The sequence below is a fragment of the Lupinus angustifolius genome, chromosome LG16, assembly GCF_001865875.1.
Source record: "Lupinus angustifolius cultivar Tanjil chromosome LG16, LupAngTanjil_v1.0, whole genome shotgun sequence".
Classification (NCBI taxonomy): domain Eukaryota; kingdom Viridiplantae; phylum Streptophyta; class Magnoliopsida; order Fabales; family Fabaceae; genus Lupinus; species Lupinus angustifolius.
Window position 1 is genome coordinate 10,990,706 of NC_032024.1, and position 18,223 is coordinate 11,008,928.

At 33.3% G+C, this 18,223-nt stretch overlaps 1 protein-coding gene across 1 annotated transcript; it reads right to left on the reverse strand.

The window, feature by feature from the left end:
- Window positions 9,753-11,974, reverse strand: LOC109329124 (clathrin coat assembly protein AP180). The gene has a single exon (XM_019562794.1). The coding sequence runs from the start codon at window positions 11,901-11,903 to the stop codon at window positions 9,786-9,788; it is 2,118 nt and encodes a 705-aa protein (XP_019418339.1). The 5' UTR covers window positions 11,904-11,974; the 3' UTR covers window positions 9,753-9,785.

Genomic DNA, 18,223 nt, shown 5'->3' on the forward strand with positions numbered 1-18,223 from the left:
TACCACTATACCAGTACCCTGACCGGTTTGATAATCAGTACGGTTTTAACAACACTGCTTATTTGTGTGTTTCTGTTACAATTAATGTATAAAATCTAGGTTGACTACTTCAACTTATTTGTGATATCTTATGATAGTAAAAACTCATTTGATAATTGTTTAATTGTGTATAATAATATTTTAAAATTTGAATTTTAGAGTGTTAATACCAAATTTTGTCTGGTCAGAAAACTCAAAAAATTAGTTTTTAATAAATAAAAAATAAACAACAAAAAAATATATAATGGAAATAGATCAATTTGATAAAAAAATTCAATAATATTTTATTTCAAAAAAATAGGAAGTGAAAGATTTTGATTTGAAAATAATTTGAGAAACCAATTAATTTTGAATTTTCCACACATTTAAAAAATAACTTTAAATGACTTAATGAAAATTTATTGACTCAATACTAATCATATATCATCTCAAAGTCAATTTCACTCCCACTTTTTGTTTTCCTTCTAAATTAATAATTAGAAGGAGTTTAACGAACACTTAATTGACTCAATAATAGTGAGATATTATTTCAATTTAATTAATTTTCACTAATTTTTGTTTTGTATTAATATTAAATAAATAAAAATATTTTGAAGTAATTAATTTCACTTAATCGACTTAATAATGATGAGATATTATTTCAAATTAATACTCCCTCTCAATTTTTGTTTTCATATTAAGATAAAAGGAAAAAAAGTTTAATGAGCACTTAATTGACTCAATAATGACGACATACTATTTCAAATTAATTTTTATCCACCAATTTTCGTTTTTCTGTATGATAACAGACACTTATTAACCTAATACTGAAGAGATTTGATTTAAAAAAACATACATGAGCAATTTCTCTTTTAATTTTTGTTTTTAAATACAATAAAAATAAAATGACACTCTAGTTTTTGTATGACTTTTTAAAAATAAAATAATTATTTGTGACCAAGTGTAGGTAATATAATAATTGTTACAATAAAAAAATTTAAAATAGTAATAATGAAACAAATTAATGGGTTTTGATTGAGGAGATTAGTTGGGAGGTCAGGTTTAATACAATAAAAAATAAAAAGACACTCTAGTCATTTTTCAATCACTTTTTAAAAATAAAATAATATGAAATGCATTTTAAGGTGTCTGAGAACCAACATGATATTCAATTCACATATTCCAACTAATTGCTAGATTTACTTTCGAATTTTCAAAATAGTAATAATGAAACAAATTAATGGGTTTTGATTGAGAAGATTAGTTGGGAGGTCAGGTTTTATTTGCAGTACGTGTCAATTTTTTTCTAAAAAAATATAGGTTGAACAAATGAGAAAAGGAGAAAAAAAGAAACACAAAAGATTTTAAGAATTTGATCAAGAATTGTTTTCGAGGACAAAAAATAGAGAAACAGAGAAATGTAAAAAGACATAGAGAAGTACCAAAAAGAAAGAAAAAGACAACACGAAAGGAGAAACAATAACAAAAGTCTTTGGAAAGCAAAAATGTCATGTTATTATTTCTTTTTATTCTACGATTATTTTACTCCATTTCATTCACTTTTTTCAAAAGGAGTCCACACAATGTAATATTTGAACTACTTACTTTCTTGAAATCATCATTATCATCTTTCTTAAACTCCAAATTCTTATAATAAATAAAAATAAATTTAATGGAATTTTTATAGTTCGATTATGGTTTGTGTCGTTTGGAACTTCTTGTTTAAATTGAAAAGAAAGTCTATGATCAACATTATGTCTTTGCTATTAATTTCATCTAAAGTAATTAATTATTATTAAATAAATTAAACGGAATTTTTATAGTTTGATTATCGTTTGTGTCGTCTCTAACTTCGTGCCAAAAGTCGGAAGAAAGTCTACGACCAACATAATATCTTCCCTATTAATTCCATTTAAAATCATTTATCTATTTTTTTAATTATTAAATGAATGTAGTGCAATTTTTATAGTTTCTTTATTGTTCGTGTCGTCTCTAACTTCTTGCCAAACGTGGGGAATAAGTCTATGATTAGCACAATCTCTTCACAATTAGTTCAACTAAAATGAAGTAACTATTTTTTCAATTTTTTTAATCACACAAAAAATTAAATGAAGAGATATATGTGAACACTCATTTTTGTTCGGTCAAGAAAAAGCCCAAAACTTTTCGAATAATAAATAATTGAATTCTAAAAAAATGATTTTTAGAGTTATTCTAATAATAATAATTATAATAAATAAAAATAAAAAGTGAATGAGTTAAAAATTTGATTGGATTATCACATAAATTAAAAATTTGAAATCATGTAATCTAAATCATATCATATCAATTTGATTAAGTTGCATGAATCACGTTGATAATAACTAAATATTTAAGGATTCAAAAAATCAAATGAGAGATTGCGTTATGAAAAACAAATCACATCAAATAGATTGCATCCCAATATGAATAAGGTAAGAATTACAATTGTATCAGAAAATAATATTGAGATTGAGTATTAAATATCTTTTGTAATTTGTATAAGATTAAAAAAAAAATCACCTATCATTGAGTAATGCAATAATATTAAGATGGTTTAGAATCGATAAAATATATTGTCTAGAAAAAAAGGATTTCAAATAATTTTATTTTGAGTCAAATAATTATTTTTACTCACTAGGAGTATTACAATGATTTTTAAACTCTTTATAAAAAAAATCTTAATTATGAAATATACTTTTCAATGTCTTTGGGCCCAAAAATATTTAATTCGAATTCTTTATTTTTTAAAAATAAATGCAAACTCGAATTTATTTAGTAAAGATGAGGATTGGAAACTATAACTTATCATTTTTACATGTGTTGAGATTCATGACAAAAAATCATTGATAATAACTAAATCATATCATATCATATCAATTTGATTAAGTTGCATGAATCACATTGATAATAACTAAATCTTTAAGGATTCAAAAAATCAAATTAGAGAATGCGTTATGAAAAACAAATCACATCAAATAGATTGCATCCCAATATGAGTAAGGTAATAATCACAATTGTATTAGAAATATAATATTGAGACTGAGTATTAAATATCTTTTGTGATTTGTATAAGATTTAAAAAGATTATTTTCACCTAATATTGAGTAATACAATAATATTAAGACGGATTAGAATCAATAAAATATATTGTCTAAGAAAACAAAGATTTCAAATAATTTTATTTTGAGCCAAATAATTATTTTTACTCACTAGGAGTATTACAATGATTTTTAGACTCTTTATAAAAAAATATTAATCATGAAATATACTTTTCAATGTTTTTGGGCTCAAAAATATTTAATTCGAATTCTTTATTTTTAAAAAATAAATGCAAACTCGAATTTATTTAGTAAAGATTAGGATTTGAAACTATAACTTACCATTTTTACATGTGTTGAGATTCATGACAAAAAAATAAAATTTGTACCCATCATCTATTTTCTTAAATAACAAGCTTGAGTAAATTAAAGATGATTTTGTACCTTAAAAGATGAGAAATCTTCTCACATTTTAGACTTTAATCCTAGCCAAGTTTATGTAAATTTGATTTACTAATGATTTAAAAAAGATATGATGTTAACATTATAAATAGTGCAAAGTCATCATTCAGATGGGGGATTCCACACAAAAAAAAGCACTATCATTCTGCCAAAAAACACAACAGTGAGAAATTGGCCAGGGAGTGATGTAGTGTGTGCAAGGCTACTGGCCACTCTGTGCAACCTTCCCCAAATAGTATCTCAGACGTCTAATATGTGGACTAATCCTCATCATGTGTTGACCATAGGCTTGACCAATCAGGGGGCAAAAACACATCTGGTTTCAATGAAAATGGATACACCAGATCACTGCCCCATTTGAGGCACAAAATCCTGTGCAAGCGAGTGCACACTAGAACCTATGCGTCCTTCCACTCCATCCAAACAGAGACAACCACATGGCCTCCTCCTTGCTTCACCATCATCCAACCAATGTGCGCGTGACATGTCAACAAGCTTACACGGTCTCACATACACATGATCATTGCTCTCCCAGGTTTGTTTTTTTTCTCCTTTTTTTGCATTATGTGTCTACCTATATATTATAGAACCAACACCATTCAGTAAGTAAAAATGTAATTTTTTAATATCTAACAGAGACTAATACAGAAATAAAAATATATTTTTTTGAACAAATAAATAATATTTTTTGGATAAATATCAATAACTAAAAATCAACAAAAATAGCAATAAAGTAACAATATTTTTTCTTAAAACACTTTATTTTTTAATTTTCTTTCTAATTTCATAATCACATTGCTAAAAAATATTAATAGCAAAAATTATTTTGAATAAAGTTGAACATTTTTTTTATAAAAATAAAACATGACAGTAAATACTTTTCAAAATATAAAATAATTTTGAGAATTAATCAAAGATGGAGAGAATGTCAAGACGGAGGTCTCTTTCTTCTCAAATCATATTCGAAAGGTCGCACTACGCCGCTTCTTTTCAACCGATTAAATCTCAAAAACGATTAAATTCTTTTTTATTAATTAAATAAATGACAAAAAATAACCAAATAAAATTGTTTTTTCTCCAATAAATCAACATGCAAAATAAACATTTTTGACTAAAAGATATATTTTCCTTAATTAAAATACACTCGACCAACAAACTTTTCTACCTAAAGAACTACGTAAGCCTTGATTCCCTTAATAGGGATACGTAGGACCAAGGCAATCTTGTCAGACACAATTATGAATAAATAAATTTGTCCCTTTTAATAATTAATTAATTAATTAACCAGATAATTTAGTAATAAAAAGTAATAATAATAATGTCATATATTTTAGTGAAGGGTACCGCCTAAGGCGGACAAGTAGAATGCTAATACCTCCCGAACCTGGATATCAAAAATCCAAAGCGCAAGGTAATTGGGCTTAAAATATTTTTCTACATTTTTAACTATAAAATGTAGTGGCGACTCTAAATAAAGTCGTGCAGCCGAAAATCGGGGCGCGGCAATATATAAGAGCAAGATTAATTCTTGTGAGACATAAAAATAAAAAATAAAAAAATTGTTTTTAACAATTTAATTTGTAATAAAATAAATCAAGGGTATATTTAATCCATACAATTAGTTAGAGTATCGTTTTATTACAGGCGGACAGAGTGATAATACATTCTCCAATCTGTAATCACTCAAATCTCTAATTTAAAGACCATTTTATCTAATTTGGGGTTAAATAAATTTTTCTATGTTTTAATCGGAAAAAAAACATAGTGATGACTCTAAAAAGTCGTGTAACATAAAATTGTGGCAGAACACTTATCATAGTGACTATCATAAGAGACAAATTGAGATAGAGGATACCTTGGCTTGCCTGATGTTGGTGTTGAGGAAGCAATAAGGCAAGATAATTCTCCAAAAAAACAAGGAGGGTGTCTACTCCTATCTAATCTTCAAAGAGTTTGGTTGGGTATATTTGGTTGTTGTTCCTATTCATCTTGAGATGAAGGAACCTAAGTATTATGGTAAGTAGTTTGATGATTAAGAGAAGAAGAGGATGAAACTTGGATTTGTAATTCTACCTGGAGAGGATTTATTATGTTTGGTTCATGCATGGGTGATAAGTCTTGGGATGCGTATGAGGATGTTGGCAAGGGGATGCCACTACTATCAAGAGTTTTGTCAACATGGTTGTGAAAAAGGTAGAAGTAAAACAAAGGCATCAAATACTTTAAGATTAAGAAGGTATGGATCTTGTTTGTATAGAACTTGACAAGGAGATTTATTCTGAAGATCAGTGGTTGGTTGTCTATTAATGAGGAACACAACAAGGTCTCATACAAAGTTCCAAAAGCATTTTGGAAAGATGAGTGGAACATCATAGCTCTTGTAGTTCCTAGAGTGTGTTGATGTTTACACTCAACAATGTTATTTTGTTGAGGTATTTCAACACATGTAGTTTGATAAATAATATCCTTTGAGTCATAAAATATTTGTAATTTGAATACATGACCATTGTACTATTGAATAAAGTAAAGCTAAGTATATCTTGACTTATTATCAACTATAGTAACAAAATATCTATGACCAAAAGTAGATGGAATAGAAATAAGTTCACAAATATCAATATGTATAACGTCAAAAACATTCACCGATTCAATAGTACCACTTGAAAAAGGCAATTTTCTTTATTTGGCTAAGGGGCAAGTTTCACAAGAATCTTGAGCATTCTTACAATGAATGAAAGGAAAATTACTATTCGTAGTACTAAGCCTAGAATGTGAGGGGTGGCCTGGTCTCTAACTCTTATGCAAGAGGTCATTGTTATAAGAGGTGAAGTTATTTGTCCACTAAGGCATTATGGTAGATACACTTGCAAAGTTCGTTGAATAAAGTCCTCATTTAACCTTGGTTGCACCAATAATCTTCGATGTAGGAAGTTATTCCTGTATAATGTGATTTTGGCTAGAAAAGGCCAATTTACACTTAAGTGCGAAGGTTAGATTGAACACCGAAATAGGATTGAAGCTAAAATTGGGTACATAAATAACATTATTCAAGTAGAATTTGCTAGAGAACATCACAGTTCCTGAGATATTGGTGAAAACTTTACGTCTATTAAGCATTTTAACAAGAATGAGATTAATCTTTCTATACGATTGAAATTCAGATAATGAGTAACATACATGACCTGCTGCTCAAGTATCTAGAATACAATCTTTTGACCTAACAAAATAAGAGAAAATGCATTTGGTACCTAAGGGATTGAATTGATCAAGGGATGTAACTTGGTTGGTGGTATGCAAATGTTGAGTTCCAAAATGCTTAAGCATATCCAAAATGACTTTATCTTTATCAAGGCTAAAATCAATTATTGATTGATCTTGACCTTCTCTTTGTTGGATATCATTTATTCTATCCTCTCTATTAGAATCATCCATGCTACTAATGAAATTGTTCACATTACTATTGCTTTTATAATTGGGAGGAAACCCATGCTTTTTACCGCAAACATCCACTTTATTCCTTGTTTTATTATAGTATGTACAAATCTTTGAATTATAACTTCCTCTTCCAATAAACCTCTTCCAAAATTTGATCCTCTTGAATTACCAATAGCAGCGGATCCTATAAAACCTCTACCCCTTATCTTTCCTATGCCTATAATAGCTCCAGTGTTCTTAATCAAGATCTCAGGGTCATCAAAAGAAAGGTTCATTTTCATTTTCTTGTTGCATTAATAGAGAAAACACATTATTTATATTAGGTAAATGTTCTATTAGCATTATTTTAGATCTAACTGTAACATACTGCTCATTAAGTCCTTTATGAAAAACCTAATCACATGATGATTTTATCTATAGGATCTAATGATAGTAATTAGTTCACATCTGCATTGTTATGCACAAGAACATGTTGGAATTGGTCTGAAATTCTCCAATTCTTGCCATAAACTTTTCAAGTGTGTAAAATAACTACTAATTGATAAATTCCCTTGCCTACAACTATATATTTTTTCTTGCAATTCACAAATATGAAATACTTCACCTTGATAATACCTTTCTTGAAGGTCATTCCATACTTCAGAAGCATTTTAAAGCCAAAGCACACTCTGAACTATTGAGGAATTCAGGGATTGATGCATGCATTTGTGGTTTTGACAAGGTTTCATCAATGAATTGCACTCTGTTCTTGGACTTTAATGCCATAGACATGACTCTTGACCAAGAATGATAATTGTCTCCTCTGGTGCTTAAACCAAGCTAGCTCCTAGATTCTCACTAGGATACATATATTATGGGATTGACACATCTGTAATGGGATTCATTAGAGCATTTGCCATGCTTTGTTGATCTTAAAAAGTCTGTTGGAGCAAGAAGCAAAAGAAGAGGAAAGAAAGACGACGAATGTGAGAGATTCATGCACATCATATCTTCAAAAGAAGATCTAGTACCATATTAAAATATCGATTGAGGCAACTGTTGTTGAAATCAAGAAACATTGAGGAATGAGAAGAAGAGAAAGAGAGTAACGATCCAAAGAGAAGACAAATGAAAGTGAATTTTACAAGAAGGGTGTAGTTGATTAGTATACAAGGTAATTATATATATAGAATAACAAAGGGAAAGAAATGAAACTAACTACCTAACTAATAACCCAATTATTGATAACTAACTCCCCTTTTTTATAACTATCTTTCGTATTCTAGAAAACTCTATCTCGATGAGCAAGGTATTATGAGTGAGAATTTCTCAATCCATTGCCTCTATCTTGCTAAGTGAGGTTGGGCTCGCTCAGCGAAATCATCTAGCTTGTTGAGCATGTCTCATTGAGAGAGTATTGGAAAACTTCTTGTTCCAGTCTTGTTGAGCGAATGTCTCCTCGTTGAGCGAGTTCTTGGCTCACTGAGCGAAGGTGCTTTTGTTGCTACTTTTTTTCTTCTTTGCTTGTGATTGCAAGTTGGTCTATCAGATGATCAAGATCTTCCTGTGGGTCTATTTTTTGTGGGTCTATCAAATGACCAGGATCTGTCTATTGAGGAATCTTTTCCCCTCAAGATTAGAACCGATTTCCTTCCACTGTTGAATTCAAAATGAACACTTGCAAAAGCGAGAAGTGGATAAATAGAGTAGAGATAAGTAGGAGCATTTTAACCTGGAAAAACCTTCTCAAATTGAGAAGTAAACAACTGCGAGACATAGTCCAAGAATGTCTTCACTATATAAAGTAGAATTATAATATTTGTTTCTCTCTCACTTTGAGGATAACACTCAATCTCGTATAAGAAGGATGAAATACAAATCCTATCTAGTCGCTCACTATGAATACTAGTCTCATAATATGGTGGATATCAACTCTCTCATATACTCACTATGTTGCTCTTTTCACTTGCATAATTTATCTCTTCTTCACAAGCTCCCTTTATATAATGAAAGAGATGAAGACTTCAGCCTAAAGACATAGTGAATGATTAACTATTGTATTATTTTTAAGATATCTTGAAAATGCTACTTGATTGTTTATGTTGGACTTTCATAGTATTCAAGAGTCAAAAAAATAATTTCAAGACTTTGAAAAAATCATCATTTAAAAATGACCATAAAGGTTCATTGGTGATACTCTCTCATCAATTATCAATTAGAAAAAAGTGTTAAAAACATTTAGATTAAGAGTATAATATTTATGCACTGTAAGTAAAAATTTATTTATACATAATTACCACATCATTTATTATTCATTTTGAAAGAATCAATGATGATTAAATATTAATAATGGATGATGCTATATATAAAATTCATACACTTTTAGTACATACATCTTTTCCTCTTACATTAAGTCATTGTAGTTGGTCTAATGATAAATTGTCTTATACCATGACACAAACCTAAGTGTGATTATTATTTGTTGCATTTTGGAAGCAAAAATAATTGTTTTTATTTAAATTTCTTGCTAAAACCCCGTTACAAGTTTGCATGATCTCGTTTAAAGTGATCAAACTAAATTTTTGACCAGATTAACTTAATTTGACCGTTCAAAACATTTAACTAGCTTAATCAAGATTGAAGAGAAGTCTTGTTCATAATTTAACCCCTCTCAATTACATGTCTAATCTAGTTTTAAAAACATTGCTGGATAATTGATTTTTCGTTTATGTAATAGCAATTGAAGCAAATAAAACTTCAAAGAAATTCATGACCTTTTAATACACATATTTTTCTTTAAATTCCAATGCTCCTTCATTTTCATTTGACAACTCAAGTCATGTGCTTCCCTATGATTTTGTTTTGTTGCTCCAACCATAGCTGTTGCTGCCACAACCATGTTTGGTCTTGCATTGACACATTTGGTATAGACTCATTGATCTTTGAACCATGCCATGGCTCAAAGGGATCATCTTCTTTAGGTGTCTTCTGATTACAATCCTTTGCACTAAAAGTTGGTGGCACTGTTGAATGATAAAAACTAGGTGCTGGAAATGTATTAGGATTCTTAGTAGCATGGCCTGGTGTTTCCACTGTGACATAAACATTTTGCATGCTAAACATTGGTGCATTGTCATCATTATTCGTAAAAGAATGTTGAGCTTGCAAACTAGGTGCTGCATTAATCATATTATCACTTTTGCTAGCAGAAAATGTATGTGGCAATGTCATGTTGGTGTTTGTAGAACCTTGAGGTATGAAGGTTGGTGCTGTTGTTGACTCATTTTGATTTATGTTACCAAAAATTAGATCCATGTTTGTGGTGAAATTAGAACTTTGACCTGATAGGGTTGATGCAAGAGGATCCTGAGCACAAAAGGTTGATGGCTCTGCATAAAAGAAATCATTAAAACTAGCTTGTGTTTTAAGGATAGGATTGGTGGTAACAGGAGGAGCAATAGTTCCTATGTCTTCTAGGAATGGATTGTATTGATTTTGAGGTACTGAGGGTTGATCAAATAAGGTGCCAAATGGTTCAAATCCATTTTTTGATTCTGGTGATGTTCCCTTAGGTGCTGTTATTGTCTCTACCAACACTAACTCCCAACAATCTTTGAAGCCCTTATCAGATCCTGGATTTGTGTTTTGTTGCTCCCATTCATTTGTTTGATTTTGTTGCATCAAACCATCAAATCTTATTGTATCCAAACTTAACCTTGATGTTTGATCAACATGGAATGATTTGGTAGAACAAGAATATTGTGATTGTGAATCTGTCTCATCTTCCTCTGAATACATATCTTCCTCAAATGTCCTCTTCGGACTCAACGTCGCGTCCGTTGCACTCATTAAGTCTTCCAAGGATGTACACTGAGATCCAAAGTCAGATCCACTCCCAAAAAACCTTTCATGGGTACTCCCATACCTTTCACTTCCTTCATCTTGAGATGAACTTGAAGCTGCAAGATCCTTTGGTGAAAGAAAAAGGAAGTGTTGGGAACCATTATTATTTTCTGGGTGTTGATCCTTTAAAAACTCTTGTAATGTCTCCATAAGCTCTTCAGATATCTTCTTTACACTTGGATATTCATAGGACCTTCCAACCCCTATGCTTGAGCAAAAGGAATAGAAAGCTGATAACTCATCAAATTGCTTGTAAGATTTGACACAAGCATTGAATGCATTAGCACATGCTGGATGTGACAAATGGAAGAAATCATCTAACACAACAACAAGCCCATCAGAGATATCTCTATATAAATCAAAACTTTCTTGCACAATAGCATAAAGACAAATTTGAACCAACCGATTTGTCTTTGCTGATCCTGTTGGTCTTGTACCAATAGCTCTATCTAATAACCTTTGCCAACATGTTATTTTATCAAGCACCATTGTTGGTTTCATGTCTTTGATACCTGGCTCATTTGATAGCTTATTCCTTTGGCTTTTCTCATGGAATCTGTTATGATATGTGAATCTCCTTTGTAGCTTCCCTGTTAGGAAACAATCCAATCTTTCATCAAGGTATAAGGCAAATGTTCTAACAAATGCTGTGTAATCCCAAGGGCTAGAATTTGAGTCATCTTTGAAACTTGAAAGGTTGAGAATTTTGGCGCCTCTTTTCATTGCATGGAAAACTTCCCTAGGAAAATATGGATCACCATCTTGAAATATTCTAAGAATAATCATAAGAGATTTAAGGGCAACAACCCAATTATGAGTTTTGCCAATTCTCTTACCTATACATTGGGCACATACAACTGCATAAACTTTATTAGAGGAGACTAATTGTACAATTTCATTCACATAACGTTCTTCAATAGAGTTTTTATCATGTGTTGTGGCCTTAAGGATTGTTATTTCAAGATTGGCTGCATTTGTTACCTTAGCTAGGCTAATGCTAGTTTGGTCCTTCACCGCTCCAATCGCCTTCCTTAGTTTGCTTGGCATTGTGAATCAAAATAAATTTGTATCAACCCTTGTGTCTCCTAATCCACATTTTCAACATTCTTTGAAATTTCAAGTTTGTTGCTTATGTTTTTTTTTCTAAGAAAAGTTAACTACGCTAGTTCAATTTATTCTATATTTAGTATGTCAATTTTGGTGGTGGAGAGTTAAAGATGCAACGAGGAAACCTGGACAAGATGAAAGTATCATTCTTTGGTTGACCAATTTATGCTTTAGTCAATAGTTTATATTGTATTTGGGGTAGATTGAGTTTTTATATTATGACTAATAGTGTGATGTTTAGATCTATATTTTTACTTTATGATGTCAAGAATTCAAGTTTAGGATATTTTTTTGCATTGAGTATGTTGTGTAACGCTCCGAAAATCATTTCATATTTAATATATTTAATCTCTTAGAAAAATAGGTAAATTTTTCTTTCCTTTTTTTCTTTTATGTGACCTATAACTTACAAATCATTTTCACTTTTACCTTATTCCATTTTCAAGACATCACATTTTCAAACATTGCGGAAATAAAATTCTTAATACATTGAAGATAATTAAATGAACACAATTCTTAATTCAAAGTGCTCTGAAAAACACGGTGTTACAATCCTCCCCAACTTATAAAATTTTCGTTCTCGAAAATTAATCATACATACTAAGAAAACAGATGGGGGAAATGATTCCTTCATGCCACTTTCAACCTCCCAAGTAGCATTTTCTCCATTCGTCTGACTCCAAATTACCTTAACTAAGGTGATTTCTTTGCCTCATAGAGTCTTCACACTCCGATCGACAATTCTCAACGGTAAAGTCTCGAAAGTGAGATTATCCTTTAACTGAATTGAGTCGGGTTCAATAACATGCGACGAGCCACTAATGTATTTTCTGAGTTGAGACACATGGAAGACATTATGCAGGTTTGACAGCAAAGGTGGCAAGGCTATTTGATAAGCTATTGGTCCGATTTTTTTAATGATTTGGTATGGTGCTATGAACCTAGGGGTAAGCTTACGGGATTTCAGCATTCTACCAATGCTAGTTGTTGGAATAAATACATGATCTCCTTCTTCAAAACTGAGGGGGGGTCCTTCTTCTGTCATAATAACTCTTTTGTCTACTCTGTGACGTCTTCATGTTTTCCCTTATAATCCTTATTTTCTCTGTCGTCTGTTGAACTACATCGGGTCCTAATACTAGATTCTCTCCCGCCTCAAACCAACATAGGGGTGTTCTAAATTTTCTGCCATAGAGAGCTTCATATGGCGCCATGCCGACACTAGAGTGAAAACTATTGTTGTAGGTGAACTCGATTAAATGCAGATAGTCAGCCCAACTTCATGAATTCTCCAATACGCGAGCTCTGAGAAGATCCTCCAATGATTGGATAGTCCTTTCCGATTAACCATCAGTCTGCGGATGGTAGGCTGAACTCATACTCAACTTGGTTCCCAAAGCTATTTGTAAGCCATTCCAAAACTTCGAGATGAAGCGTGGGTCTCTATCCGAGATGATTGTAGGAATACCATGCAATCAGACTATTTCTTTAATGTACAACTTTGCTAGTCTCTCCAAAAAGTACTTTATGTTTATTAGTAGAAAGTGAGCCGTCTTTGTCAAACAATCCACAATTACCCAAACAACACCATAACCCTTCTGAGTTCGTGGAAAACCGCTCACGAAGTCCATTGAAATGTTATCCCATTTCCATTTCTCCTCCTTATTTCTTCTCCAGCGATGCTAACATGATGAACACTTGGGCTCCCTCCTTCAAGAACTTCTCCATTTGATTGGCAGTTGTGCTTTTGGTTTCATAACGAGGTTCTATTGGGTCTTTAGGGTTGCTAAAGACTACCGTTTTGTTAAAATAGTTCAAGAGAATGTGGTTATTGGATAGCCAGTCCATTCCTAAGATGATATCTAATTAGGATAAGGGTAGACATATCAGGTCTACAAGGAAAGTTTTGTTATCTAATACTATGGGGCATTCGGAACATACAGTTGAGACTACGATTGGTTCGTTTGTGGGTGTTGACACAACTAGATCATATGGTAAGGGAACTATAGGCAATTCTAATCGGTTAACAACATCATGGGATATAAATGAATGGGTCGCACTCGAATCAAACAGTATAGTTAAGGAAATCTCATTAACAAGACATGTACCTTGAATGAGATCTTCATCCTCCTTGATCTCAGCTCCGCTCATGGTGAATACCCTTCCTTTGGCCTGAGGTCTGGCCGCCCGAACATCATTCACTCCTTCCTTCTTCAGCTTAGGGCACACCGGCTTGATGTGTCCCGGTTGGTTGTAGTGATAGCAAATAGGGCAGTTGGCACCAAAATGCTTTCCCTTGCACTTCGAGCACCAAGGTGGTGTGTTGTTGCTGGTGTTCCCAGCTTGAAAACCTTGGTTGTTCTTGTTGTTGTGGTTGTTGTTGTTTCATCATAATAATTTATGTTGATTTTCAGATGGAAATCCATATGGTTTCTTGTTGTGGTGAAAGGCTTTCCCCTTCCACGATTCTGATCCAAATTCCTCTAGGGTCCGTAGGAATTTTCCTGAGGAATAGCATTCTTGAGTGCGACATTCCTTGCCTTCACACTCTCCTCGTAGATTCTGCATTTGTTGACCAGAGTTGGAAAATCTGGTATTTGTTGGTGAGCAAACATCACCTTCAAGTCGTGCCTCAATCCTTCTTCAAACTTGGCACACTTGGACCTTTCATTACCTACTTGATTGTAATGTGGGGCACACCTAGCCAAATCCTCAAACACATCAGCATACTCCCCAATTGACATGTTCCCCTGCTGCAGACGTAGGAATTCTATTTCTTTCTTAGTTTTTATATCCGCCAGAAAGTATTTCTGTAGAAACTTATCCTTGAAAGTTGTCCAGTTTACAACTTGTTGTTCATGCTCCATCTGGCGTTGAGTGAACTCCCACCAGTTCTCAGCCTCTTTAGCCAGCATGTAGGTCGCATAGGTGACCTTTTGCTCCTCGGTGCACATCAGTGCCCAAAAAATCCTCTCCAACTCGTGGATCCAGTTGGTAGCAACATCTAGTGCAAATCCCCCTTCAAACTTAGGTGGGTTGCGACGACAGAACTCGTCCAAACTCTTGTACAGTGCAGGTCCTTGGGATTGTTGTTGTTGTTGTTGTTGATTCAGTTGATGCAAGTTAGCATTCACACTCTGAATCGCCGCCGTCATTGCATCCATGAAGTCCAAGTTTGCAGTTCCACGTCCAGTCATTTGAAATCTGAGTGTATCAGATTTGAATGAGTTAATCCTCTAATCGTAAGTCATAACATTTACATCTTCAAACGAAGATCATAAACAATCAAACAATGACACAAAGTCACACAAAAAAGCATGTAAGGTCATGCTCAGGTCGGATATGATTGAACTGCTCTGATACCACTTTATGTAACGCCCCGAAAATCATTTCATATTTAATATATTTAATCTCTTAGAAAAATGGGTAAATTTTTCTTTCCTTTTTTTTTCTTTTATGTAACCTATAACTTACAAATCATTTTCACTTTTACCTTATTCCATTTTTTAGACGTCACATTTTCAAACCTTGCGGAAATAAAATTCTTAATACATTGAAGATAGTTAAATGAACACAATTTTTTTTCTGAATACTTCTCATTCATAAAATTCTTGAATAAATACAGAATTGTTTACAGGGCAAAATCTAATCATCGCCACAAATAAAAAAACTGAAAATACAAAGAAAATAATGTCGGGGCATTGACATTATAAAAAGTACCTCACACAGGTTCCTATCACAAAAAACAAAAGAGAAACCTCCTAAATTGGAGGTGCACTGGAAGCCTCGCTAGGGTCTTCCTCCACCTCCAAGTTAGAAGAGATCTCAATGACCTCAATTGAATCTTCTATGCAGATAAGCTCTACATAGTCGTCGTTGTCTTCCTCCTCCTTCACTTCATCCGCTCCCCAATCCATCGAGGGGTTCGGGGTGTACCCCGTTGGCATGGCCTCGTCCGTCTCTCTTGGTGCCGATCCTGATGATGAAAATCCTATTTGGGGCCAGGTCCTAACAATTTCTAGTACGCCTCGAGCTTCAGCCGGTACAGAAAGTCTGGCGGTTGTAGGTCTTCGATCGGACAAAGTGAATGATGCCTCCCGAACTGTGTAGTAAGGTGGAAAATGCAGTACTGAGCCTTTGCTTACCCAATCCAGCTCCAGGTTGCAAGGACCTGCGTAAGTGTGTCGATTACTCTCAACACTCCATGTCCCCTCCCGGGACATAGTGAAGCGATAACCTCATATCAGTGTTGATGGGTCCATCTGAACATGCGTACAAATACACCAGAAGAAAAGAGAGGGAGTAAAATATCTGTGAAAAACTTGTCATCGAAGTCGTAGAATTACACTGAATAATACGCCAAGACAACACTTGAGTACAGATATATCATGTGATCATACAAGCATATAATAACGATGAATAAAGTATAAAAATCAAGAATTTAGGATCAATATCGAAGAATATCATGTATGCAATGTGATGCATGCGTCCATAATCCATACTCCTTTATCCTCCCAATAACTATTAGGAAATAACCGACAGTACAGTTCTCATAACAAGCCGATTTGATCGCACCAAAATTATTCCTCGCAAGGATATATGATCGATTTGTTCCAACGGAACTGTCCATTTCAGGATAGTGTCGTATCAAACACTTTCTGGGCATCCCTCTTATCAATCCTAATTGCAAAGAGGGGTTGTCAGAGATCGTCTAGTTTGCACTGTGAGCACTATCCAATCCAACAAAATACCTCATCCAGGAATACGTGGGACTCGTCTCACCTAGACTCTCCCTCAAGACTTTGCTGACAAATCACTGCCATCGACACCGTCCCTTTCAACATCTCGGGGCTCATTCGTCTCCCGTACATTTCCTCTCCACTACTTCATTTTTGACCATGGATATGCACTCTAACCGAAATTAGCAAATTATATCTTTTAATCCATCTTTTCTAGCGATTTGCCCATCCTAAGACATCTCCCATCGGGAATGCTTCTAGTGGGTCCCGATCTTAACAGATAAACAAAAGAGAATAATTTCGGCACCACTATGAACCATCGCTGAATTATCCTGGACGACTCTCAAGCCGAATTATCCTGGACGGCTCTCAAGCCAAGCCTCTTAAGATCAGACGATCTCGCTGCATAGGCACAACATAATACTTCTCAACACCATCATGGACCATCGCTGAATAATCCTGGATGACTCCTCTAGCCAAGCCTCTTACGGTTTAAACGATCTCGCTGTGTGGGCATAATATCACACCCTCGGGCCTCGCCTTTAACAAAGCAATTCCTTACTTTTATTACTTTCAAGAATTTCATATAGTTACTTACCTTTACAACTTCTTAATGGAAAACATGCCCTTAGGCTCTCGTATATATGAGAGTTATCGTTTAGACGACTTAAAAAGAAGTCATGTTTATATGGAGCCCTCTCGCTAAAGCGAGGGCACATCCATTTTTGAGGCATTTGTGGCTTAAGCGAGAGTTGTCTCGCTTAAGCGAGAAAACAATCAGTTCTCTTGGTGCCTATTTTAGCTCAAGCGAGAGCTGTCTCGCCCTGAGCTAAAACACTCGTTTTCTCTAGACACTTCTCGGTCAAGCGAGAAGAGCATGAATATCATTTTAGTACTTTTCTCAAGGAAAACATTTCTCATTTATATCACATGTTTTTAAACCTTGAATTTAACAATTATCACATACATATAATTCTCATAATAATCATTCAAACATTATAATTCAAGAGTAAACAACATGGTATTTGCATATATAAATATAACATAAATCGGTATAAGTAATATTGTTGTACTTAATCCAAACAAACATACAATTGATTAAGTACAAGTTTTCTTAATACCCAAGACAACTCCAAACTTGTGAGGGAGTTTGGAGGTCCCGTTGCATATTCAGACACCATTGTGTCACAATGTTTTCTCCCTCACCTGAGTGTGTCGGGTCACTAGGTTCTATGTTTACAGGTGAGCGTACTTGATCCGATCTGCTCTCGAATTCTTCATTACGCCAAAATAACGTTAATTAGTTAACTGAAGATAATTATTATACTTACGAAATAACTTTTTACGTGAAGATAAAACTTCTGATTTAAAATGAATTTAATTGCTTTAGTCCATCTGATTCAAGGTTGAATATCCTTGAATCATCATTTGTCATTGAAAGTCTTACAATCAAATAACACTTTTTAAAGTAAGATTTTCAATAAAACTTATACCAGAATTATGTCGTAATCCATGTATATA